At 40.6% G+C, this 17,137-nt stretch overlaps 1 protein-coding gene and 1 pseudogene across 2 annotated transcripts in view; one reads left to right on the forward strand and one right to left on the reverse strand.

Moving 5' to 3' along the window:
* Positions 1–16,455, forward strand: part of BICRA (BRD4 interacting chromatin remodeling complex associated protein) — an 80,129-nt gene extending 63,674 nt beyond the window's left edge. The window contains exons 8-15 of one of the 2 annotated variants that reach the window (XM_025165908.2): positions 590–932; positions 5,809–5,936; positions 7,002–7,127; positions 8,526–8,590; positions 9,460–9,608; positions 10,242–10,333; positions 12,277–12,379; positions 13,565–16,455. In XM_025165908.2, coding sequence (XP_025021676.1) covers positions 590–932; positions 5,809–5,936; positions 7,002–7,127; positions 8,526–8,590; positions 9,460–9,608; positions 10,242–10,333; positions 12,277–12,379; positions 13,565–14,799 — 2,241 coding nt within the window. In that variant the 3' untranslated portion in view covers positions 14,800–16,455. The remainder of the gene's footprint in view (positions 1–589; positions 933–5,808; positions 5,937–7,001; positions 7,128–8,525; positions 8,591–9,459; positions 9,609–10,241; positions 10,334–12,276; positions 12,380–13,564) is intronic. The other variant, XM_088139842.1, reaches the window with a different exon arrangement.
* Positions 2,810–3,746, reverse strand: LOC148216099 (uncharacterized; annotated as a pseudogene).
* Positions 16,456–17,137: the final 682 nt, after the last annotated feature.

A 17,137-nucleotide genomic window follows, 5' to 3' on the forward strand; every position in this document is an offset into this window, starting at 1 on the left:
TCTATCTATCTATCTATCTATCTATCTATCTATCTATCTTTGGTGTCTTCAAGTCAGTCTTGACTTCTGGCAACTGCTTGGACTAGTCCCTGCTAGTAGTTTGCCATTGCTTTCTTCCTAGGGCTGAGAGAGAGTGAGTAGCCCAAGTTCACCCAGCTGGCTTTGTGCCTAAGGTGGGAATAGAACCCATGGTCTCCTGGTTTATAGGCTAATGCTTTAACCACTACACCAAACTGGCTCTCCTGTATTTGATAACTACATAGAATCTTTATATATAACCACCAAACTGATTTTTGATTTAATGTCTACAGTAATATCTGTTTGCTGTGGTTTAATATGTATTCCCTGATCTAGAACCTTTAACCCATTTTCCCATTGGTGTTGGTGAGTGTTACAGTTGTTCAGTGATTGATGAAAAGTATTATCTGCATGCACAAAAAACATTACTTTCCACATTCCCAGGTTCTAAGGGTTTGTTCTGATAAATTCTAGGCTATGCTATATCCAAAAGGAATTTGTGTTTTCAAATTCCTTTTCAATATAATTTTTGGATTTAATTTTTCATTCTCTATCTTCATATCTCATACAGGTACCCCAAGGAATTATCCTGCAAACAAAACAGTCAACCTCGACTAGCCAGGCACCACCTGCACTGAGCCAATTTAGCGGTCAGCCCTCTTCAGTTTTGGTTAGCAGCCAAGGACAGCAGGTCACAGTGACAACAACTCAGGCTCAGGCACCAGCAGTTCATGGCCATACGCCCATCCCCACAACAATTCAGTCTTCCAGTACGGGTTCAAGCAAAGCAGCTCCTGTGCTTGAAAAGGGGCAAGTACCAAGAGGAACAACAAGTGGAGGAGGAGGGCAACCTGCGCAGTGTACAGCGGTTCTTCAGCAGCAGACACCCGTGTTGGTCAAATCAGCATCAGTATGTAAGTTGATAAACAGCATTGTATGTCTTGGTGTCCTTGAATTTGAGAAAGGGAATAATGGTTTTGTTTTGCCAGTCCTTTTGACTGTTGCTTTTCAACTTTTGACTTGAATATTCATATTTGTCTGCTTATTATGAGAATTGAAGGAGATCACATCTCCAACTACACGAATAGTTGTATCCATGTGTACCTTTTGTGAGGAGTGGGGTGAGGGGCAAAGATTACTTTCTTCTGCTTTGTCTTTTTCAATAACAGTATGGGTTTATAGTTCATATGTGCAAACACATCCCAAATTTATATTCCTCAGACAGACCATGACAACATTAGACTGAAAGTGAAGCTACAGATGGTTTGTTTTTCATAAGACCAATAGATCATTTATTAGAAAGTGCCAAATTTTATCTATCTATCTATCTATCTATCTATCTATCTATCTATCTATCTATCTATCTATCTATCGAATTTGTCACCGCCCATCTCATTAAACGACTCTGGGCAGTTTACAAAACAATTAAAATCAATTAAAATTACAAAAGTACAATAATAAATACAAAATAAAAAGATCCAAAATAATTGGCGATCACTCAGGGAGCGTCATTGAGGTGCTAGCCACACCCAGGATTGGGTAGAGTTATTATCCTCCCACACAAGCTGGCAGAGCCAGGTCTTCAATTTTTTCTGGAAGGCCAGTAGGGTAGGGACCTGCCGCACCTCTGGGGGAAGAATGTTCCAAAGGACGGGAACAATGGCAGAGAAGGTTCTCCTCCTGGGCCCCACCAGTTGACGTTTTCTCGCTGACAAGACCCACAACATGCCTTCTCTGCCTGACCAGGTGGGAGGGGTTGATGTGACAGGAGTAAGATGGTCCCTCAGGTAACCTAGACCCATGCCACGTAGGGCTTTAAAGGTGATAACCAACACTTTGAATTGGACCCTGAAGCAGACTGGGACCCAAGGCAGCTCACGCAGTAAAGGTGTTATATGCACCGTTCTTGGGGCACTTAAAATTATCCGCGCGGCTGCATTTTGGACCAGTTGTAGCTTCCAGATACTTTTCAAAGGTAGCCCCATGTAGAGTGCATTGCAGTAGTCTAGCCGAGAGATGACCAGGGCATGAGTGACTGGTCAGAGAGCCTCCTGATCCAGGAAGGGGCCTAATTGGCATACCACACGAAGGTGGGCAAAGGCTCTCCAGGCCACAACTGCCACCTGCTCCTCGAGCAGGAGTTGTGAGTCCAGAAGGACCCCCAGGTCCTTGCACCGGGTCTATCCGGGCAGTGCAACCCCGTCCAAAACCAAAGATGGTAAATCCTTGGATACAGAGGGGCCTCCAATCCATAGCCACTCCGTCTTACCAGGGTTCAGCTGAAGCCTGTTACACCCCATCCAGACTCCCACAGCCTCCAGGCACCACAAAAGGGCAGTCATGGCATCACTCACCTCACCTGGGATGGAGATGTATAACTGGGTATCATAAATGTATTGATGATACCTCATCCCATGGTGACGGATGATCTCACCCAGTGATTTTGTGTAGATGTTAAAAAGGAGCGGAGAGAGTAACCCTGGGGCATCCCACAAAGGAGGGGCCGCAAGCTGGACCTCTCCCCCCCAATCAACACCGATTGGGATCAACCTTGGAGGAAGGAAGAGAACCAGCACAAAACTGTGCCGCCCACTCCCAACTCCCCAAGTCAACCCAAAGGAATACCATGGTCGATGGTATCAAAAGCCACTGAGAGGTCAAGAAGAGCAAGAATGGATGCACTACCCCCATCCCACTCCCGCCAGAGATCATCCATGAGTGCGACCAATGCCATTTCTGTCCCATATCCGGGCCCGAAACCTGACTGAAAAGGGCCCAGATAATCCATTTCCTACAGAATCCTCTGGAACTGCAACGCCACCACCTTCCCTAAAATGGGGAGGTGGGAGACCAGACGAAAATTGTCCAGTATGGTGGAATCCAATGATGGCTTCTTGATGAGAGGATGCACCAGCGCCTCCTTAAAGCCAGCTGGAAACACCCCCTCCCTCAAGGATGAATTCACCATTGCCTGGACCCACCCACGTGTCACCTCCCGGGAAGCTTTAACCAGCCAGGAGGAACATGGATCTAGTTGACAAGTGGTGGCATTGACCATCCGGAGGACCCTGTCCACTTCCTCAGGTTCAACAGGATCAAACTGTTCCCAGATAACAGGGTAAGAACGTACCCTGGGTATCTCTATAGACCATGCCACACACTTGGTATCCAACTGGAACTGGATCCGAGCAATTTTATCCTCCAGCTGCCTAGAAAATTCCTCTGCATGGCCCTGTAAATGGGCTACTGAGCCCCCCTTTCCCAAAAGAGATTGGGTGATCTTGAACAGGGCTGCCAGGCAGCATTCTGCGGATGTAATAAGAGCGGAGAAATATTGACGTTTCGCTGATCTTACCACCACAAGGTAGGCCTTAATAGCGGCTCTAGCTTGTGTTCAGTCAGGTTTGGACCTTGTTTTCCTCCAGCAGCGCTCTAGATGTCTTTTAACCCTTTTCAAAACCCTCAGCTCCTCCGTAAATCACAGGGAGTGTCGGGTTCAATGGGTCAAGAGAGGTCGCATAGGCATGATCTTGTCCAAGGCCTTGGCCGCTTTCCTATTCCAGGTAGCAGCCCAGACCTCCACTGGGCCATGCAGCAGACTCTTGGGTATAACCCCTAGCTCCCCTTGGAACCCAATTGGGTCCATCAGTCACCGGGGGCAGACCAATTGAATGGGTCCTACCTCCCTGCGGAGGGGAGTAGCATAAGAGAATCTCAAGGCCTCCAGGACGTGATCTGACCATGACAAGGGGGACAGCTGTAATTCCTCCTTCAGATCACATTGCTTGACAAGAAAACCAAGTCCAGTGTGAGACCACTGTCCCAAGTCAGGTCACGGATAATCTGGGACAGGCCCATGACTGCCATGGTAGCCATGAACTCCCGGGCTGCCTCTGAGGCACGCCTCAGGGATGGCAGATTGAAGTCCCCCAAGACCATCCGTCTGGGGAACTCCACTGCCAGCCCCGCAATGGCCTCCAGCAGCTCAGGCAGGGAGGTTGCTACGCAGCAGGTAGGCTGGTACAGTAACAACAATCACAACTGTGCTTGTGAACCCAACTTCAAGAACAGGGTCTCACAACCAGCCACTTGTGGAGCAGCGCCCCTGATGGCCAACAGAGATTCTCTGATGACAACTGCTACCCCTCCTCCCCTACCCTGGGGTCTCGGCTGATGCCAAACTATAAACCTGGCCAGGCAGATTTCTGAAAGGGGCACCCCCCCTTCAGGGCTCAGCCAGGTCTCAGTGATACACGCCAGGTTGGCCCGTTCCTCAGTGATCAACTCACATATAAGGGAAGCCTTGTTGTTAACTGACCTGGCATTAAGAATTTTGTTTTTGGCATAAGATTAATATATTTCTAAAATCTTATATCTTGAGATCTTAAATGTTACCTGAATCTTGAGATGAAGATTTGCCGGAGAGTGAATTTTAGATAGTTGTTTCCCTGCTCATATAATTTAAATGTCCAAGTGTATATGTTGCTGTCTATGAAATTCTTCCTGAGTGTTTATCGTCAAAAAATCCTGTCACTTGTGTAAAATGAACATTGATAATAAATGCTTATGGTTGCTCAGACACTGAAATAATCACAGAATTCTTTTGTTTGGTTTTGGTCTCAAAAAGAATAACTCAAATCAGTAACATTTTTCATGCAAGTTTGCAAGGTTTTTGCAATTTTTTGGATTTAATTTTTTTAAGCTGATCTACAACAAGATTTTATCCCCCAGTTGCTGTTGACTTTCCCTACATTAATTCTGCCTTTAAACGCAGAATTAAAAAACTGTTTTTCCCTTTGTTAAAATATTCCTTGGCACATCTCCTGAGAAGGATGTTAATTCTGATGGCCTGGCCATACTCCAATATCATGAATGGCCTTCTCCCAATCTCTTGCAATGAAAGGGTAGAGATTCTTTGTTTTCTGCATTTAACTAGTGGAACAATCAGCTGGCTTTGGATGCAAGAGCAAGGATGTCCAGTTTACAGAATGACAGGCACTGTTGTAGCCTCTGCATAGTGGTGGACACTCCAAATTGTATTTCACTGAATGAGTACCTTCAAGGATTGCCAGTAACCAAAATTGTACTTTCATCTTAAGTAAAACCTTCACAAAAGTGTGCTGATGAATTGCTGCATCATTATTAAGAGGCAGAGAGAGAAATAAGTTTAGGGGCCAACTAGAAAGAAAGTAAATTAAGGAATGCCAGAAAGAGAGAGAGAGAGCACAATCCTGATATTGCTGGTCTGTTGTCTTCTTCCTGTTCCATTTTATCCCAAGCAATGATTAAGTGAGGGATCAGAACTCAAAGTTCTCTAGAATTCATAGCTGCAAATTGCATTTGGGAAAAAAAAATTAAGAGAAGGAACTGGCAAACAGGTCCTGTGCATTTTATCATGGGAAGAGGAGGATAAAAACCTGGTTCTGCCAGCTTGTGTAGAGTGATGAGAGCTCTAATAGATCCTGGGGGTGGCTGGCACTCTGATGGCGCTCCCTGAGTTACTCACAAATTCCCATCATTTCTTGGAATTTATTATTTATTTAAGATTATTTTTATATTGTATTTTAATTGATTTTATTTTTCCTGTAAGCCACCCAGAGTCGCTTTTTAACAAGATGGGCAGTGACAAATTTGATGTATAAATAAATAGATTAAATAAATAAATAGATTATCTGTTTCCAGCAGAGATATGTAATATCTGGGATATTAATCCTTTAAAAAAAATGACAATGCTTCTATCATTCCAAACTCTTGTATACGTGTGTCTGTCCCTCTTCCATATTTCTCCAGCAATTGCTGCTGTAGTTTCTGCCGAGAGTAAAACATTTTCCAGTAACTCAACAACTATTTCTGGAGGGAAAGCAACTTCTGGGCAAGGAAAACCCGCAATTTCTCATGCCATACAACAGTCAGTTCAGGTGGGTTTGTTATAACTGACAAACAATTTTTGCAAAAACATTCATCTTTGCTATTATTGTTGAATGTTAGTTTTTAGCACTTGTGATTGATAGGCATTACTGGCTTTAAGATAGTAATTAATGTCAGTGACTACAGTTATCTAAACATTAAAATTAATTATATATCTGCCCTGAAATAATTAAATATTTTAAACTTTTTTATTTAATTTTTAAAATACTTTATTGGGTTCATTATTCAAGCCAATAATAGTTTAATAAATAAAACATAGGGATGATTTTTCCTATCAAGTTTCACAATTCTAAGCAAAACTAAAGGCTGAACCTGTTGATAGATTCATTTATATTCCACTTACTGACTATATGGTTATATTTATCAGTATCTCTTTGGCATTTTGGTATTTTAGTAATTATTATTTAAATGATAGGCTTTTCTCCAAATGGATAAAAGCAATTATTTGTTAGTAGTTTAAACTTCAGTAATTAAAAGAATTTAAGCATGTAGCTCAATTTTTTTATCCATTGAATTTGTATTCAATTAATTTAAATTCCATAATTCATTACAACTCAATTTTAATTCCATCATTTATTAAATACTACAATAATCTTTTACACAGATTTTACAACTGTAGCAATACTGCCTAGATTTCCAGATGTTTGTATTATTTTATCATTCACTTTCCTGTTGTACAAACTGTTGGTACTTCTTCTCTATACAGGTAGTCCTCGTTTAGCGACCATAATTGGGACCAGCAACTCTGTTGCAAAGTGATGTGGCCATTAAGCAAGACATCACATGACTGCAACTTGTGATTTTACTGCCGGCTTCTCCATTGACTCTACTAGTTGGAAGCCGGTTGTGAAGCGCACAAATGGTTATCATGTGACTGTGGGACACTGAGATGGTCATAAGTGCAAGGACCGGCCGTAAAGTTACTTTTTCAGCACCGTTATAACTTCAAACGGTCGTGAAACAGGGTAGTCATTAAGCAAGGTCTACCTGTATTTGGTTTCATTCCTTCCTTCTAATCCATCTGATATAAAGCTGCCTTCTTGTTTCTTTGTCAGGCCAAGCCTGGAGTCATTAGTTCTGTATCAGGCCTGAATCTTGGGAAAGGTCAGCTGCAGCTCCAGGTAGTTGGAAAAGGCTTGCCACAAGTAATGTCTTCAGCACAAGCCCAAATCCAGCAGCAGGTGAGAATCTGTTTTGTTTATTGTAGATTTACTTACTTTCAAAATGGATACCAATCACTTAAAGCAATAAAAAATACAATATTCAGATGTACAAACATTTAAAACAGCAGATGTTAAAATTTATTTCAAAACCAGCTATGTTAGTTTGTTGTGACAAACTTAAGTATAGTGGCAGCTTAAACTAACAGATTTAATATGGCATAAGCTTTCATGGAATATAAACCATTTTTATTAAAAGAGAATTAAAAGCACTGAGTAAAATAAAACAATTTCTAACAGAATTTTAAAAATATAACCACAGTCCTTAAAAAGGGGGAAAGGGAGGTTTCAGGGATTATTGGAATACTCAAGCTCTCAGGGACTCAGAAGGAAGAGGAAAACTAGTAGCAGGTTTCAAAATTAGAACCAGCAGTTTACATTGGATCTAGAGCCCAATTGGAAGCACATGTCTCAAGGTTCACCCTACATAGAACACTTTACAGTTGTGAGTCTACCATGGTATCATTAAAATCTGAAATCCGTGCCTCAGTTAACAGCCACCACCCACTTGTTAAATGCCTGTTCATTCAACAAATGCAGGTCAAAATATGATTGCTTTTTTACAATCTGATGTATTCTGGGAAATCTTTATTACTGTAAGCTTTTTATATCATCAAGAATGTTACAGGTAGTCTTCACTTACTGGCCACTCATTCAGTGACTGTTCAAAGTTACAATGGCGCTGAACAAGGGGAGCCTACGACCGGTCCTTGAAGTTGCGACCATCACAGTGTCCCTGCAGTCACATGATCGTGATTCAGGCGCTTGGCAAACAGCTCATACTTACAATAGTTGCAGTGTCCCACAATCATGTAATCACCATCTGTGACCTTCCCTGGCAGTTTCCTACAAGCAAAGTCAATGGGAAAACCAGCAGGGAAGATCACAAGTTGCTGTGGTACATCACTTCTGCTCCTGCCGCTTTTTCTCCCAAGGGGCCCCGGGGCAGCAGGGCAACTCCCACCATGCTGCCCACCCACCTGGCTTTGCCACATTCCCACCACGCAATGCACCCCCCGGCCTTGCTGCATTCCTGCCGCACTGTAGCACTCTCCTCCCCCGCCTAGCTGCACTCCGTAGCACTGACCCACCTCACCTTAATGACAGCAATGGGGACTGCCAGGATTGCCATTGCTAAGTGATGCAGTCACATGACATAACGCTTCACAACCACATTGCATAGCAACGGAAATTCCAGTCCCAGTTACTGTTGTTAAACAAGGACAACCTGTATATTTGTCTTTTTATAACCAGAATTCATATTGAACCACTTTCATAGATAGAGGCTGGATTGTGCTTTATTTGGAACACCAGTTCATCTAATTGCCTCTTTGTTCTTACATTTTCTCTCTTCACCAGTATGATAACAAGCTTGGAAGCCTGAAAAAAGCACCCCCAATGCTACAACCAAGCAAGGAAGCTTGGTAAGTCTAACTGGAGCAGTCCAACAAACCAGTAACATAGAAACAGAAACAAAGCATTAAAAAAGTTACTGTATTATGTCAAAATATCTGACCATAACTCAACCGAGCTCTTTTGATTTCCCGTGGGTAAAAGATGCCAATTTCTTTGAGCTAGTTGTATGAAAAAAAAATGTGAATACTGACAACAAAATGTTTTTAGCCAGTGTGACATAGTGGACCAAATGGTGGTGTACCAGTAACACATAGCTTGAATTGTCATCCAGAGCTTTTTGAATGATGCTCTCTTGCTCTAACTTAATTCATTTTTTTCTGAGAAAAATTCATGCATGTGAAGTAAACCTGCTTGCAAAAACAGCAGACTACATATCTTTCTCTCACACTTGTGCAGATATATGCATGTTTCTTACTCATTCTGCTTTACTAAGTTATTAGTTATTTACTAAGTTACTTTGCTATATAATATAAAAATTGCATCCAGAACAAATAAGGATGTTATTTGAGTGTCCCAGTTGAACAATTGACAACAGTAAAGTTCTTTATTAAGATTCATCCTAGAAACAGCTTTCAACACCAGGAACCAGGCATAGGAAATAACAAAAATGAAATGACGAATAGTAGTGTATGTTTTTTTCAAACTCCATGTTTGTATCAGGTTGAATAATTTCTTATCTGTTGTAGATTAGCCCCCATGCAGGGGAATCTAGTGTACTGCAGTGTCAAAAAGTGGAACTTGAGTTTGGTTTTTTTTGCAGCCAGCTTACTACAGATTTCAGCAGGACAGAATGGGTGGCAGTTGTTGCTTGTCGTTGGTATAATATAGGGATAGACTCTCTATGTTCATTTGCATTATTTTCTGTTGTTCCCTTTAGCTTCTTGGAACAGCTGCATAAACACCAAGGAGCAGTTCTGCATCCTGATTACAAAACTTCATTTCGGTCATTTGAAGATGCTTTACAGAGGCTCCTACCTTACCATGTCTATCAGGGAACGCTGCCTTCTCCCCATGACTATCGGAAAGGTAAATTTATTGGGACTTTTCCACATCACGTGCAAATAGATCAACATTAAGTTGTCCGTTACATGTTTTAGCCTCAGTTCCCCAATCTTTTACTGATTCTAATAATGCTTTTTTCCCTAAGCACCCAAAGCGCTTCAACATATTAAAGTTAGAATTCACTAAGAAATTTGATTCTTTGGTGTGGTTTCCTCACTTCAGAAAATAATTATCATGTGTATTACTGTCATTTAGCTATTCAGAATGGTCAGTGATTACAAAGATATGGTTGCTTTCCACATCCAGTGACTGAAGGGAATAAAGAAGAAACCTTCCTTCTGTTCAATTCTGTTTCAGTGTGAGGTTGTTTCAACATGAGGTTCAAGAGCTGTTTGTCTCTTGAATGCTTATTATTGCAGTTTTTATTACATTGTACATATCTGTTTGTGTCATTTATGTGTGACTGAGTGATGGATGGGAGGGGGATTATAAAGGGCTCCATTTGCTATATGTAATGGGTATCCTTTTGGACACGCTTAGTGTATTAAACACATCTTCCAATAATTCAAAGAGCTTTCTTCATTGCACTTTCCATTTGAGAGAAGACAAGTTTCCCTCCTTTCTTTTCCTTTCTCATTGTGTGTTTTTCTCAAGTAGATGAAGAATTTGAAATGGTGTCCACACAGCTGTTGAAACGTACACAAGCCATGTTGAACAAATATCGGTTGCTACTCCTGGAGGAATCCCGGGTAAAATTTTCTTTTTTTGGTTTCCTCTTTGAACAGGTAGAACATCAGCAAACAGCTTGCCCCTCTCATTGGCATTTAGTTGACTGACTGAGTTGCCACGGAGCAGGCCAAAAAATGATAACATTTTTATCACACTGGGGAGAATATGTCACAATAATATGGAATACTCTGAGAGTTGTGGGTTTCACTTATTAGAACTTAACAAGCAGTAGAAAGTTTTTGTAAAAAGAAATGGATGGGCAGCAGGGATGTTACCTAAATTAAGCAACAACTGGTTCTGATAATAATTTATCATGTTAGCCTTTCCAAATTAGAAATAGCAAAGTTATTAATAATCCAGACATATTAGTATCAATGTGCCTTTTAAAAAGCTGTATTATTTCAACAAAGATAAGAATCTGTGTGTCTTACCACTGGATATCACAAATTCAGGAATCTGCTCCAAATACAACGTAATTAAAGTTAAATTGAACCTGTTGCGAAATGCAGAGTGGTTTATAAGCCGGAGAGGAAGAAAAAATTCATATTAAGAATTCCCTTCGAACTGGATGGCATTTCTGGGTAATAAAGGGTTAGCAAGTTTGGTCCTGGTTGCCTTACTTAGAAAACTGGAGATATAAGGAGTAGTAGCTTGAATGTGGCTGATGAAAATATCTCAATGCTTATAGAGAATTTTTTCCTTATTTAACTCCCCACAACATACTTTTTAGTATTGCTGAGATGATAGTTCACAGTTAAATAATTAAAACGATTATCTAACAGACAATTAATACATTTTTAAAGGCCTTTAAACTCATCACTTGCAATCCTAAGCCACAATTCTGCTTGGAACTGCGTGGATATAATTTTATGCCCAAATCTAAATTGGCATATATACATATTAAAAAAGTGGGAGAGATTTTCATCCATCAGCCTCATTTGCACAGATCAAAAGGAATTAATAGAAATTAAATTCTTCATTAGGTGCTTAAGTCCCAGTATTTTCAATGCAGTTAGAACTAAGGTATAAACAGATATGCCTCCCTCTGTTTGATGAAGCTGGCTGCCACAAAGACTGGAGGGCCATCCTGCCAGGGCTCCAGGCTTATTGCTGAGCTATAAAGTATGACAATTTAGCAACTGGTTCACATAGACTGGACTGAGCCAGCTAAATAACACTGCTGATAATAGGTGTGTTCATATATAATCTGAAACTTTTTCTCTATTATGAAAAGAAACTCAGTTTTGCATCTAGAATGTATTCACGCAAATGCATATATTCTGTCAATATCCTTTCTTTTCAATACTTTTTCAATTTGTGTTCTTTCTTTTGAACTTAATGTCTGATACGTTGCAGATTTGAAGTTAGGTGATATTTAGTGTATTTTTTGTTCATTGTTTTTCACGGCAAAAAGAGAGGAATAAGCAAGTTAAAGGATAGTAAAACTATAGGGAAATGCCTCATTGCAAAAAGAGAGAGTCAAGAGCCTACAAAGCGTAACATTTCAGTCTTTGAATAGTAAAGTTTATTTTAACAGAAGCTGTGAATTTTCAAATGCGTTTTTATATTCATCACAGATAAACACATCTTGTTGTATACTATATGTAGACTTCCACTTGCATTTGCCTGATACAATAGATTAGATTTCCAGAATTCAGTGAAGTTAAATAAAAACTCTGAAATTGTTCATTGGGGTGGAACTTGCTGTTATCCTGTATATTGGAGCTATAGATCATTTCATTAATTCTTACCCTTATCAATCTGTGGACTTTAAAGTGTATTTAACATTTTAATAAAGTTGGGTCTTGTATTGAGCAGCTTGTAGTTTTTCAGCAGTGATAGATGGCAGAAGGAAAGACATGACTAGGGATGTACAAATTTGGAGACATGGATCATTAAGAAGGTCAAGTTGGTGATTCTTAAATAGAAAACTAGCATTTGCCAATACTATTTTCTGTTGCAGAGAGTCAGTCCTTCGGCAGAGATGGTGATGATTGACCGGATGTTCATTCAGGAAGAAAAAACGACTTTAGCTCTTGATAAACAGCTAGCAAAGGAGAAGCCAGGTAAGGAAGCATTTGTTTCAGCTCTTTGGGTATCTTATTTATTCGAAAGTATATGCTGCCTTCCATCAGTCTCTTTTTCAAAATTTTACTTGTCCCATAAAACATGAAGGACTTCCTGGTCCAAGAGCTCAGTTTTAAGCAATTACATCTCCAGTGCATCTCATATCAGAATAGTAGCACTTCTGCATAGAGAATCAAAGTACAGTTAGTTTGAAGGATTGAGGTAGGGAAGAAGTTAACTGAGGTTCTTAGCTTATGAAGATTTGATTTTACATTTTCAATGCAGATTAAAACATTTGTTCAGTTAAGGAATGGAGACTGAGTAGGACAATGATATCTTGATTTAATCAGCTAAAATACAAAGGAATTTTATGTTTGTGCATGCAACTCTTTATTCTTCCCTTCATTGTACAACTCAATGGAATGTGGAAGTCTCCATGACTGCACTTTCCTGTTTTGTCCAAGTCAGAAAGTTATGGGTACTAGTTTTAGAACAAATCTGGATGCTAATACACAGCTTGAAATTAAAGTTTCTAGTTTATTGTGAAGGCAGTAACCTTAAAAGGATTATAGTTACCTGGAGATGACCACACTCCATGGTATGCAAAAGGGCAAAAGAAAGGGGCTGAGGTGATATGGGAAATACTTTTTTTATATCCTGATTTAGTAAGCTAGTATATGGTCATCCACAACTTAAAAAAAAAATGCAATCCAGGAGCCAGAGTAGATTTTATCTTATCTTCATTTACATTTCCAATTGTAATTATTGTGTGATATTTTTATAATGTTTCATTTATAACAAAAAGAACCAATTAAGCTCCTTCCATATTTTATATCAGTATCTGTAGGCAAGATGGCAAGACTGTTTCTAGAGAGCCAAAAGCTCTGGTCAGATACTCCCCTTCTAAGGGCATCTTTCAGAACATGCATATGGTTGTCAGCTACATTTCTTTTCTCATCAGTGACCTTGTGTGATGCAGTGGCAGCATTATTATGTAACTTAACTATTTATGAATGGGGCTGGATTGATTTACCTTGTAAATTCCAGTGCCTGAGAAAGAGAAGTTGGCCAGATTAAAGTTTATTGTTGGTCATTTCTGCAGATTACCCAAACCAAAGATGTCATGAAAATACATTCTCAACATGCTTTTGACTAAAATAGCAGTATACATTCTTCTCTTATAGATGAGTACGTCTCCTCATCTTCACGGTCACAAAGTTTTGCTTCTTCTGCGGCTCAAGGCTCTCTGCCCAGCAGTGTTCCTTTGACCTCTGAGAACTTGAAATCACCTCCAGTACAGATGACAACTCATATCAATCCCACCAAATTGGTCATCAAGCACAGTGGAGGTTCTCCATCTGTAACGTGGGCCAAAGCGTCTCCCTCATTAGATGGAGATGAGGATGCCCTGCCCTCCAGGAGCAAGCCACCCATTAAAACCTATGAAGCTCGGAGCCGGATTGGACTGAAGCTAAAGATCAAACAAGAAGCAGGACTTAGCAAAGTGGTTCATAACACTGCTTTGGATCCAGTTCACCAGACGACGCCACCTATGTGCACAGTTATCAAAACACCTGACCAGCACTCGTCTACTTCATCCATTACCACCACTACAACTACAACTGCTACCGCCACTACCTCAATGGCGGGACAAATGAATGGGACAGTTGACCATGTTAGTGCAGCTCCAATGGAGAAAAAACCCATTGTGACCTATTGCAGACTTCCTCTCCGTAAAACTTACCGGGAGAATGTGGATGCTTTTGTAGCAGATAAAGCTCCTGACACTTCTCTAAAAGGGAGCATCCCAAAATCTGATATGGTGCCAAGTTCTCTTATCATCAAACAGGATGGTGGGTCCAGAAGTGTTATCACATCCCACAAAACTCAGGAGAGTCCTTCCACAGCTGTGGCAGAGAAAAGCAGGTCAGAGGAAAACACCAAACATACCTTTTTCAACCGGAGTGATGCCCGTTCTTTGGTGATGCAAGAAAGCCCTGCCCCTCCTAAGACCGATGATTCAACCAGTGGCCTTATGAAGGAATTAGCGGAAGTTGAGGATGAGTTTTACCACCGAATGATAAAGACTGAGCCACTTGACCATGGGTCAGCCTCTGAACTCACATGGGAGGTGCCCTTGCCCCCAGCCAAACGGAGAAAGTCCGAATCTTTTGATGTGGACAATGCCAGCTTCTCCAGTGACAGCCCCCCAGATGACTCACTAAATGAGCATCTACAGAGCGCCATTGACAGCATCCTGAATTTGCAGCAACCTCAGGCTGGAAACCAGAATACTCGAACACCCTCATCTTCATACAACTCATCCTCCTCCCCTTTCTCCTCACCTGTCCACCGCACAGACACATACCTTGCCCCCAATCACAATGGTGGCCTTGGAGCAAGGACGTTAAACAGATAACAGAAATTTAAAGCAAGTAAAGACTGTACAAAGAGAGCCAAGGACTGAAGCTGCAGCAGCTTCTGCTGGCTGGGAACGGTTGGAAGCCAAGGTGCCACTTCCCAGAGACCTGCTAGGATAGGGCTGATACCAGAAGGGAAGAGTGGGGATCTGGGGTGGGGAGGGCAACAAGAATGTCCTACAGAGGCTTCATCCATCCAAGTGTTTATATGATGGGTTTTGGTTGTTGTAAAGTACAAGCTTCGGCTGGATTTACAATATACTCGTCTCATCACATGCACCATTAAAAAAAAAGTTCAGCAAATGCCAAGCAGGCAGGTGGGAGGGGGTTGGATTGGGGCCCATAGGTAGTGTTGGCTGTGTAATATTTAGATTCTGTAACAAATTGCTAATTTGAATCTCTGATGATAATTGGGTTTGTTTTTCCTCCTCTCCCCAAACTCTACTACTATATTTAGGACATTTTAACAAATCTTAAATCAGAAGCCAGCAGGGAGGCCAAAGGAATGGGGCAGGGGTAAGGTGACAATTCCACAAGGAGTTGGCACATGGGGCAATTATGTAATTGATTTTGTCAGGTTTCTTAAGTTATTTTAAGTATAAACTGTCTGCTTTTTTTATATAAAATAGATTCTGAACAAGATGCAAAAAATATAAACACTAATGCTTAAAAACAAATAAGCATGGATGAATTTACAAATAAATCACTTTGAAAGAGGAAACCAGTCCATTGCTGGACATGGATGGGTGTTGTTAACAAAACCATGGTGGGTGGAACAAGGAAAGTTGTGGCAAGAGGATGTGCATTTCTCTCTCCTCTTTTCCCCTCCCATCCTAAAAGAAAAAAAAGAAGGAAAGAAAAATCAAGTTGGGATTTTGATCACGTTATGGTCCAAGATGATCTTTTGCATGCTGGGGCTCAGGTAAATGTTTGCCTTGGAAACTGGGCAGTTGCAGAAAGTCAAGCTGGCTCCCTTTCTATATGTTGATGATATTTTGCTCTGTGCCACAGTTGCCTGTGTTTGCCTATATTTGCCTCCCATGGTTCAGTACCCTCTGTGGTTGTTCCTATCTTTAAAACCATGATTTGGCCATGCCTCTCAGCAGCTCCCAGTAGTCATCTGGAGAAGAAAACAGCAATGCTACTTTAGTAATCTTCATATCCAGACCAAGTAACTTTTACTCCCCTTTGATATCAAATGAACTTCAGTTAATCATATCTACATTTTCACATGGAACCTTGGTGTGGCCACCTTACTCTGGGTCTCATCTTACACCTTCTTTGGAATTCGTTATTCATTTGGCTCTACTGTTCTCATTCATTGATGAGAATAAATATATCCATCCTTTCAGATTTACTTAGTTCTCTCACCACGCTGTTAAGCTTGCTCATAATTCATTGACTAAGCACTTCATTCCTGGTTTTCACATGTCACCGGTTCATATTTTGTCCATTTTTTCCACAACCTAGACTTTTAATACAGAATTTGAGTATCAGACTTGTCCATCAATAAGTCAGAAAGCCCCCCCCCCAATTAAAGGTTTCCCATAAATTTGAAAGTTTTCTGTGAGTCAAAACAAGATATGCCAAGCAATTTCAAATTCTTGGACTATCTTAGTCTTGATTTATAGATAGGCATAAATGGAAATGTCCTTCCCACATTATAACTATCACCGGATGACTGTAATCGTTTATGTGAATGTTACACCTGAAGTAGGATACAGGCTTTCATTATCACTAGCTTGGTAAAATAAAAACTCAGTATGCAGGACTAACATGTGGAGTGGGCATACAAAACATCTGTCTGTCCCATTGTCCCAATTCTTCTATAAATAATTAAAGAGGTATCCTTTCACAAAAGCATTCACCAGTATGCTGATAAAAAACAGCTAGTTCCCTTTGCACCTTGGAATTCTTTCTAATGGGCATTATCTATAGTCTGCTTCTGCCATCTGTAGTTGTAAGCTTCATGGGTAATGGTATTCATTCAAGTCTTTCGTCTTATAATTTCCTAGGCCTAGTAAGATGGTGCTCAAACTTTTGCAACATCTTTTCTTCCTCTTTGTATGCCTTACTTGTGTTGTCTGTTGCTGCTTCCTTTGTAGGTAGGGGTGATTTTCAACCTGTAAGTGTACTGATTGGCAAATATAACCTGCTGTTTTAGATGATATTGTTTAGCTTTTTTTTTGAAGAGCAGTGGGAGAATTTTTTCTTCCTCTTTAATTGGATTCTGTGAGGAAAAAAGGAAACAAAGGTGAGGAGATCCTTTGTTGGCATACAGTTATGGTAGAATAATATGCAAGTCTGTTAAAAGAATCCTTTGGAAGGCAAGCTGAA

This window comes from Python bivittatus, unplaced genomic scaffold (assembly GCF_059951505.1).
Source record: "Python bivittatus isolate LINGU-HERP-01145 unplaced genomic scaffold, Pbiv_v1 ctg000310_np1212, whole genome shotgun sequence".
NCBI classification, from domain to species: Eukaryota; Metazoa; Chordata; class Lepidosauria; order Squamata; family Pythonidae; genus Python; species Python bivittatus.